General features: G+C 48.9%; 1 protein-coding gene across 1 annotated transcript; it reads left to right on the top strand.

Annotated features, from left to right (window-relative positions):
• The first annotated feature begins 563 nt into the window (after positions 1 to 563).
• Positions 564 to 10,072, top strand: Acp2 (acid phosphatase 2, lysosomal). The gene is made up of 11 exons (XM_070032408.1): positions 564 to 724; positions 1,309 to 1,404; positions 3,225 to 3,311; positions 5,175 to 5,327; positions 5,435 to 5,533; positions 5,613 to 5,702; positions 6,142 to 6,274; positions 7,420 to 7,502; positions 7,622 to 7,728; positions 7,841 to 8,016; positions 9,139 to 10,072. Exons 1-11 carry the CDS (start codon positions 611 to 613, stop codon positions 9,270 to 9,272), a joined length of 1,272 nt encoding a protein of 423 aa, XP_069888509.1. The 5' UTR covers positions 564 to 610; the 3' UTR covers positions 9,273 to 10,072.
• The last annotated feature ends 45 nt before the right edge of the window (positions 10,073 to 10,117 follow it).

Genomic DNA, 10,117 nt, shown 5'->3' on the forward strand with positions numbered 1-10,117 from the left:
TTGGGAGTGGATGGGAGGACCAGGAAAGAACCGGAAAAGGAAAGTGCGAGGCTGCGAGGTTCTGCACAGGGACGCAGACTCGGCTGGAAGTAGCCTCGAGGACGCAGGAGTCCAAAGGGCTGTTGACACAGTGTGCCTAGCGCCCTCTACAAGACCAATCCCCCGAGTGGAGAGCCAGAGCCAAGGCTCAAACTTCACCCGGAAGCAAGGGGCGAGAAGACGGAGGCCCGTGATTTCTCTACCCTTCGCTCCGGTTCTGCCCTGGCTCTGCCCTCACCCCGGTACCCGGCCGGAGGCAGTGAGTGCTCGCTCTCCTGGCTCCCGTCCCCACCCGGTGCCGGCGCCACCTTGGTACGGAAAGAGGCAGAGCCGAGCTCGGGACCTCTTTCTCAAGTCTCGCTAGCTGCCCATGCTTCTCAACCATCGCCCAATCGCGAGGGTCCTCCGCCCGTTCCCTCCACGCAGGCCACCATTTCTCCACGTCTTCCTTAGCAAGAGGGCCATAAACGCACTTCCGGTGTATGTGTGTGTGCTTACAATTGGGTCCGGGCGGCTGCAGCAGGCGCCTTCTATACGTTCCGGGCTCTTGGCTGCACCGAGCCCAGCAGTGATGGCGGGCAGGCAGTCTGCTTGGAGCCGAGCGGCTGTTTTCAAGCTCCTTCTTGGCGTAAACTTGATGGTGATACCATCCACCCAGGGCCGGAGTCTGCGCTTCGTTACCTTGGTAATGGGCGACAGAGTCACCAAACGGTTCAGCAGAGCTAGTGGGGCAGAGGCCTGCAGGTGGAGGGAGGGACGGGGCTTGAGCTGGAGGTAGGGGTCTGGAGGAGGAGGACGAGCTGATTTGAGGAGACAGTCTGCTTGGGGGGAAGTTCGAGGGGCTAGATTCAGAATTGATGTGGTGGCCTGGGCCATTCAGGGCGGGGGGCAGAGCATCTCAGTAGGGACTTCTTTATTAGGGGTAAGTGATATGAGCCTGCCCTAGAAGGGGGATGTACTTAAAAGGTTAAGAGTCTGAACCATAAAGATGACTTTGGTGATTCCCTTCCCCCTTCCCCGGTCCCGACCAAATACATTCCTTCACTACACTTTTTCCTTCCCAATCTGTGCTTTTGGCTTTGCTTATAGCCTCTGGTTACATTGCTTGGCCAAGTTAGAATCCTTCAGAAGTGGAGTCTTTTGCAGTGGATAATGGGAGGCTTCCAAAAGGGATTGAGGGTTCTTTCTCCAATATAGGTCAGTGATGGGCTGTGTGACCCCATCAAAGAGACCCTTATGAATTGCAAGCTAACCATTTTCTTTCCTCAGCTGTACCGACATGGAGATCGCTCACCAGTGAAGACATATCCCAAGGACCCCTATCAAGAAGAGGAATGGCCCCAAGGATTTGGCCAACTAACCAAGGTAGGTCAGAAGGTAGCCTACACTCAGGATGAGCTGTAGAATGAGTACCCCTGGAGCAGTCTACAGGCCCCCTACACTGCCCCTTTCCACATGAGTGCTGTTTTCTTGTAGTGTTGGGAATAAAAACACAGGGCCTCATGCATGGTCTGTTACTGAGCTAAATCCCAGTAGTTGCTAGATTTTTTTTTTCAGTATTAGAATTTGAACTTAGGGTCATGTGCTTGCTAAACAGACACTGTACCCGTAAGCCATTCCTCTAACCCTTTTTGCTTTATTGTTTCAAATAGGATCTTGCTTTTAGCAAGCTATAATCCTATTTATGTGCTGCTTTTTTTTTTTTTTTCTGTCAGTCGTGGGGCCTGAACTCTGAGCCTGGGTGCTGTCCCTCAGCTCTTCAGCTTAAGGCTATGGTTCTACCACTTGAGCCACTGCACCACTTCCAGCTTTTTCTGCTTATGTGGTGCTGAGGAATCAAACCCAGGGCCTCATGCATACAAGGCAAGCACTCTACCACTGAGCCACCTTCCCAGCCCCTTATGTGCTTCTTGAATGACAGAAATGCATCACTGTGCCTATCTTTTCAGTATCTGGAACTTTTTGACTAGGCTGGCCTGAAACTAGACTTCCTGAGCAGCTAGGATTACAGGAATGTACCACTATTTCAGATATCCTCTTTTTATGTGTGTGTGCCCCAGTATCTGGGCTTGAACTCAGGGTCTTATACTCAGTTTTCATGCTCATAGCTGGTGCTCTCCCACTTGAGCCACACCTCCACTATAGTATTTTGCTGGTCAATTGGAGATGGAGTCTCATAGGATTTTCTGCCCAGGCTAGCTTCAAACACTAATATTCCAGGAATCAGCCTCTTGAGTAGCTAGGATTAAGAAATGAACCATGGGCACCTGGCATCATCAGATGTCTTAACTTTACATTACTTTGTGCCTAGGACCAAAACTTCTGGGATCAGATTAACCCACTGGCTCTTCCAGCAAGGGGTGAACTTAAATAATAAGAATGCCTGAGCCTTGGGCTGGGAAGGTGGCTCAGTGGTAGAGTGCTTGCCTTGCATGCATGAGGCCCTGGGTTCGATTCCTCAGCACCACATAAACAAAAAGAAAAAAGCCGGAAGTGGCGCTGTGGCTCAAGTGGTAGAGTGCTAGCCTTGAGCTGAAGAGCTGAGGGACAGTGCCCAGGCCCAGAGTTCAGGCCCCACGACCGGACCCCCCCCCAAAAAAAATGCCTAAGCCTTGCAGGCTTGTGAGCCATCCTTACTTACCTTTAGATGATGATGATGATGATGATGATGATGATGATGATGATGATGATTTGTGATCATGGGGCTTGAACTTGGGACCTGTCCCTGAGCTCTTTTACTCAAGGCTAGCGATCTACCACTTTAAACCATTACACTACTTCTGGTTTTCTGGTGGTTAATTGGAGATGAGAGTCTCAGATTTTCTCTGGGCACTGGTGGCTTACGCCTGTAATCCTAGCTACTCTGGAGGCTGAGATCTGAGGATCGTGGTTCAAAGCCAGCTCCGGCAGGAAAGTCTGTGAGACTCTTATCTCCAATAATCCACTAGAAAACCAGAAGTGGTGCTGTGGCTCAAGCGGTAGAGCACTCAACTTGAGCTAAAGAGTGCAGGGAGAGCGCCCAAGCCCAGAGTTCAAGCCCCACAACTGACCAAAAAAAAAAAAAAGTCTGACTTTCCTGCCCAGGATGGCTTTGAACTGTGATCCTCAGATCTCAGCCTCCAGAGTAGCTAGGGTTATAAGCTTGAAGCACTTTTGATTCATTTAATCTTTGGGTTTGTCCACAGGAAGGAATGCAACAGCACTGGGAGCTGGGCCAGGCTCTTCGGCAACGCTACAGTGGCTTTCTGAACACTTCTTACCACCGACAAGAGGTAAGGCTAGGAGCTGGAGAGGCCAGAAGAATAGGATCTGCTGTCCTAATACTTTGCCTTCAAGGAGGGTAAGGGTGAGGCTGGATGTTCTGGCCTCCATACTGCATTTTTTTTTTTTTTGTTGGTCGTGTGGCCTGAACTCTGGGCCTGGGCGCTGTCCCTCAGCTCTTCAGCTCAAGGCTAGTGCTCTACACTTGAGCCTCAGTGCCACTTCTGGCTTTTTCTGCTTGGTACTGAGAAACTGAACCAGGGCCTCTTGCATGCAAGGCAAGCACTCTACCACTGAGCCACCTTCTCAGCCCTGCATGCATATTTTTTTTTTTTTTTTTTAAATCACAGGAGAAGACCTTAAAGAGCTACTTAGAATGCAACCCTGAAGGCTGAGTTTCTACTGTTTGGCTGGAAAGGGTCAAACTGATCAAGGCTTTACACTGCTTTGTCCTGGAAAAAATAGTTTCTGACTCTGAAATAGCAGACTTTACATCCAAAACATTTATTAAGTACATAGTAGGGACCAAGTGCTAGCATTTCACCAACAATAGTGGACCACACAGGTGTGATCTCTGTCGTCATGGAGCTTAGGGCAGCTTAGGGTATAGGGATAGTCAGCTGATAGACTAGATAGGCCTAGATAAAATGGAACAGTGAAGATTAGCACTTGAGATCCTCTCCTCACCCCCAGGGATGGAGGTAGCTGTTCCTGTAGTTACTGCTTTCAGCCACAGCTCTCTGGAGTCTCTACTTGTTATTTTTCCCTTGAGGCCCCACTCCATCCTGAGCTTGCCCTTCCCCAATTTCTTCCTCTCTTTCACAACTCCCATCCCACCTCTAACCCAATTTATAGAAGAGAGCAGGTATGGTTGGGAGTGCTTTCTACTGTCATGGACCTTGGTCTTGATGAGGAGATAGGTGCTCTGTGTGTATGCATGTGCGTGTGTGCGTGTGTGTGTGTGTGTGTGTGTGTGTGTGTATGTGTGTGTGTGTGTGTGTGTGCATATGTGTATATGTGTATATGTATGTATGTAACTCCCCTTCCAGATTTTTTGTGATTAATTGGAAGTAAGAATCTCACGGACTTTCCTGCCTATGCTGGCATCAAACCTGGTGACAGCTGCTATTATAAAACCACATGGCCTGGTACCAGTGACTCACACCTGCAATCCTAGCTAATCAAAGAGGCTGAGATCTGAGGATCCCAGTTCAAAGCCAAACTGGGTAAGAAAGTCTAGAGACTCTTATTACCATGGAGCTGTGGCTCAACATGGTAGAGTGCTAGCCTTGAGCACAAAAACTCAGAATCAGTACCCAGATCCCGAGTCCAAGCCCCATGATGACACAAAACAAAACAAAACCATGGACCATGGATTAGATAGCCTACTAAGAACTTTTTTTTTTCTTTTCCTGGGCATTATGCCTTAGCTTTTTCACTCAAGGCTAGCACTCTACTACTTAAGCCACAGTTACCACTTCTGGCCTTTTGGTGGTTAATTAGAGATAAGTGTCTGATGGACTTTCCTGCCTGGGCTGGTTTAGAACCATGATCCTCAGATTTTAGCTTCTTGAGTAGCTAGGATTACAGGCGGGAACCACCAATGCCTGGCTCCGCCTAAGAACTTTTGACTAGGAGGGGAAGGGGTATTTGAACTAGAGCCATCCACAGGCTGAGTTCTTTACACAGTGGTGACAGCCCCCAGATGAGTGTCTGGGCCCCTGAGGGATGGTAAAGGCCAGAGGTGGGGAAAATACATGGTGGATTATAGTGTCCTGGGTAATCATCAAGAACAGGTTCTTCCTGGGGCCCCAATAAGGGGCCAAAGTGCATGTATACACACACAGGTAATACTCAAATTGCTATCTCTGCAGGTTTATGTGCGAAGCACAGACTTTGATCGTACCCTCATGAGTGCTGAGGCCAACTTGGCTGGACTCTTCCCTCCCAATGGGATGCAACGCTTCAACCCTAACATCTCATGGCAGCCTATCCCTGTCCACACTGTGCCTGTCACTGAGGACAGGGTAAGACTGGCTGGCCCTTCCCTGGAGATACTGAAGGGGATAACTGTCCAGGGGCCTTCCGACTGATCCCAGATTCCTTTGTGCTTGTTTCCCTTCTTTATTTGCAGTTGCTGAAGTTCCCATTGGGCCCATGTCCCCGTTATGAGCAGCTGCAGAATGAGACTCGGCAGACACCAGAGTATCAGAACAAGAGTATTCAGAATATGGTGAGTAGTGGCTGAAGCTGGAGTTCATCAGGTTGCTCTTTCTACTGGCTAGGGCTGATCTCCTAATCCATTTTCATAGCAATTTCTGGACATGGTGGCCAATGAGACGGGGCTTACAGATCTGACCCTGGAGACCATCTGGAATGTCTATGACACACTCTTCTGTGAGGTGAGCCCACCGGGGGAACTCAGTAGAATTGCTTTTTTTTCCCCCTCAACAGGCCCAGGTCACAAGGACGGAGAACATAAGCCATTCCCACTGGGGAGGTTCTGCAAGCCATGGCTTGAGAAATCTGGGGACTTCCTTCCTGGGTTAAAAGAACATCAGAGTGGGAAATGGTTTATTAGTTGTCAGCAGTTTGTACTCCTCTCCACACATGGCTCTCAGGGTATGAGACCCTGATCTGCTGAGTCTCCCACTTTGTGTCTGAGCTTCCTTTCTTGGGCCCTTCCATCTACCATGTCTGCTCTTCCAGCTCCTCTCCCTCACCTCTGCTTTCCTCTCCTTCCCTCACACACACAGGCACTTCCCTTCTGGGGAAGAGAGCTGCCCCTGGAGAGGCTTTGGCCTAGGCCTGGGGAGCTAACCGACCTGCTGCAATACACAGCAAACCCACGGGTTGATCCTGCCGCCTTGGGCCTCACCCCAAACCATGCAACGTCTGAGCCAGCTAAAGGACTTCAGTTTCCGCTTCCTCTTTGGGATCCACGAACAAACAGAGAAGGCCCGGCTTCAGGGGGGTGAGTGGCAAGAGTGGCATGTCACTCGCCTCCTGAGGACTCTCTAGAACTGGAAAATTTATTATGAGGGGGTAGGGTGGGTGTTCTCCTACACTTGTCTACCTGAACTAGTGTGTTCCCTTAAAACCAGATCGCTCTCTTGTTGTTTCCCTTTAGTCTCCCCAAAACATCCCACATTTATGTGCCCTGTGTGTCTGCGCTCATAAGCAAGTGTGAACAATTCTTTTCTGTTATTACTAAACTTCACCCATGTCGGAAGACCCCCTGTTCTAGTTCCCCTAACTTCAAGCCTTCTTCCAGAGACCTACTGGGTTCTTTGGAGAGAAGGCTAAGGGTAAAACAGGCACCACTTTCCTCATTTGAATACTCAAGAGTATACCGTCTCTCATACCTTTAACATCTCAGTAATTTTCAGAGCCTGTATGTGGCAGTTACCCTGGCATGGAACTTCTATCTTGTGTGTAATGAAGTAGGTTAAACTTTACATTTTGTTTCATGATTGGGTAATCAAACATGGGTGGGGCCTCACAGCTTATTTATAAATAAGCAGGCTTCTGTCTGTTTAAATATAGTTACCTTGCTTGGCACTGGTGGCTCATGCCTGTAATCCTAGCTACTCAGGAGGCTGAGATCTGAGGATTGCAGTTCAAAGCCAGCCCAGGCAGGAAAGCCCATGCAACTCATCTCCAGTTAACCACCAGAAAACTGGAAGTGGTGCTGTGGCTCAATCGGTAAAGTGCCTGAGCCTTGAGCTGAAGAGCACAGGGACAGCGCCCAAGCCCAGAGTTCAAGCCCCATGACCGACCTATATAACTATATGACATATATATATAACTATATATATAACTATATGTATAACTATATACACACACACACACACACACACACACACACACACACACACACACACACACACACACACACACACACACACACACACACACACACAGTAACCTTGCTTTATCTTCCCTCTGTACATCTGACTTGAGAGCAGGAAGTAGAGTTCCAGTAGTCCCCATGAATCAGAAGAGTTCTCTGGGTTTATAATCACACCCAAGACTAGCCAGTAGTGAGAGCAGCAGATCATACAGCATCACTGAAGACAGTGATGGCTACACCCAAACACTGGGACTTTCCTTCTTCAGGAGTCTTGCTGGCTCAGATACGGAAAAATCTGACCCTAATGGCCACCACCTCCCAACTCCCTAAACTGTTGGCTTATTCTGCGGTAAGCTCCTAAATTCCTCAGCACTCTGGCCTCAAGGCAGGAGCTGGGTTTCTCTATTCAGTTCCTGGGGGTTGGGGGGTGAGTGAGCAATGCTGATAAGCAGTGCCTCTCCCTTGCAGCACGACACTACCCTAGTTGCTCTGCAAATGGCACTGGATGTCTACAATGGTAAACAAGCCCCCTATGCTTCCTGCCACATATTTGAACTGTACCAGGAAGATGATGGGTAAGCTCCCAGTGTGTCATGTGGAGGGGTTCTTGGGTGTGGCTAAAGGCAGTCTAGGGACTCAGTTATGAGCCTGGTGAGCAGTTCCATCTTGCCTCTTATCAACTCCCAGGAATTTCTCTGTGGAGATGTACTTTCGGAATGAAAGCAAGCAGGCCCCCTGGCCATTGATCCTACCTGGGTGCCCTCACCACTGCCCACTGAAGGACTTTCTTCGCCTCACAGAGCCTGTTATACCCAAGGATTGGCAGCAGGAGTGCCAGCTGGCAAACGATTCTGCAGACACAGGTGAGCTGCCACCTGACTACATGCTGGTCATGTCCCAGATCAATGCCAAATTCACATCCCCTAATTTTGAGGGTGCTGTCACACTTCCAGCCATCTTACTGCATTTACCTGGACAGCTCCCCCTTCTGCCCTGAGATCATTTTTACAACAACAGAATCTACTTTCTTGGCTTCTCCTGGTTATTCTGTTAACTTACTGACAGCTTCCATACTGGCTTCCCCCTCCACAGACTGCTGACCTCTTCTCTGAGCAAGACTCATACTCAGTGCTGACTTAAGGCCTCTACATGGATGTCCAATGAGACATCTTAAATTGATACATTTAAAACCAAATGCTTTTTTCCCGCCACATCCGCTTGCTCATCTTCCAGACTTCCCCATTTTAGTATATACCACATTAGTCACCTAGTCACATAGTACAACCCCAGGCATTGTGCTGCTCATACCCCACATCAGATCATTGGCAGATCCTCTCAGCTCAACCTTTCAGGTACCATGCACTTGCCTCTCTAGTTAACGCCCCTCTCTTGGCTGAACTGCTGAAAAGCCTCTTACCTTTCTGGTTCTATTCTTCTCCCCTACAAGTCTCAATATAGCAGTTGATTTCTTTAAAAAAGAACAAAACAAATTTGGCTCCTATCACTACCATTAGACATTTCCCATCACATAGAGAATGAAATGTTTTTCTACCATGACTTCCCAGGTCCTACTTGTCCTAGTCTTCTGCCCATTTCCTACTTCCCTCTAGCTTACTTTAATTCAGTGACACTTTCTTGCTCATCTCAGAACATGTTTATTCCTGTCAGAGCCTATTGTACTTGCTTCCTGACTCCCCCATTGCAGGACACTGTGTATAGCTCACTCATTGACTCCAGGCTCTGTTCTCACCTCTTCAAGGATGCCTTCCCTGAATTACCTACCTTGCTTCTCATGGTATTCACTAACCTGTCCTTCCTGTCATTTATTAAATCTCTTCTCCTAGAATGTAAACTTGATGTGGACAGACTTTTGACCACCTTTATATATCTTCTGAATGTCAGAAAAGTATCTGGCACATAGTAGGTGTTCAGTATTTGTTGAGTGAATGCTAACATTACCTTTCTCTTCCCCTCCCCCTGCCTAGAGGTGATCGTGGCCTTGGCTGTCTGTGGCTCCATCCTCTTCCTTCTCATAGTGCTGCTCCTCACTGTCCTCTTCCGGATGCAGGCCCAGCCTCCTGGCTACCACCACGTCGCAGACAGGGAAGATCATGCCTGACAACCACTCAGCCCCCTTCCCTCTGCCTCCTAGGGGAGGTGGGCTGGGCCCTTCCTCCTGACTGTTGCTGCTCCCTAGCCCATGGACAGAACCTGGCTTGAGCCTCCCTGACTACCCCAGCCCAGATGAGTGGGGCTTGGTTTGGCCCATGGCACCTGTCATTCAGCATTGACATGCCTGATGTTTATCAAGTACTGTGTCGGACATTGGCTTTCTCTAAACAGGACTGCATCTTCCATACTCCCTAAGGACCTGAGATATGGACAAGTGTTCAGGTTTCACTCAGGAACCTGGGATAAAAAAAAAACAAAACTGAAGGAGCCAGTACTTAATCTGCCTTGCTCTTCCACCAATCCCTGCTCTGTCTCTTCCAGCCTGGAGTCTTTGACAAAGGACTCCAAGGACTCTGTCTTGCCACTCAACGTTTACTTGGAAGGATAGACTGCATACCACTGGGGGTACAATATTGGCTACCAAAGGCCCAGATGGCCCAACAACCAGCCGGCCAAGTTTCCCACTATTTGGCTGAAACCACCATTAGTGTTGACACTATTGCTGTTCAGGCACTATTGTCCTCCCTTGCAGGTGGTGTGGGCAAGTTGGAAGGATGTTTGTGTTGCATTGGGGAGGGAGTTGGGCGGGAAGGGGAGTGAATCATGTAGAATCTTGAGATATTCTTTCTCAGCTGGGCTGGACTCTTCAGGGACCTGAGGGTAAATGGAGATGGAGAACTGGACAACTCTCAACTGCGGCCCAAAATAGGGCTGAGGCAGCTCCAAGAATGAAGTTTTGGATTGTGAGTGCTGGTTCTGTGCCTTTTCATTTCTGAGACCCAAGGAGCCCCT

The sequence above is a fragment of the Dipodomys merriami genome, unplaced genomic scaffold (assembly GCF_024711535.1).
Source record: "Dipodomys merriami isolate MVZ:Mamm:240054 unplaced genomic scaffold, mDipMer1.0.p SCAF_21, whole genome shotgun sequence".
NCBI classification, from domain to species: Eukaryota; Metazoa; Chordata; class Mammalia; order Rodentia; family Heteromyidae; genus Dipodomys; species Dipodomys merriami.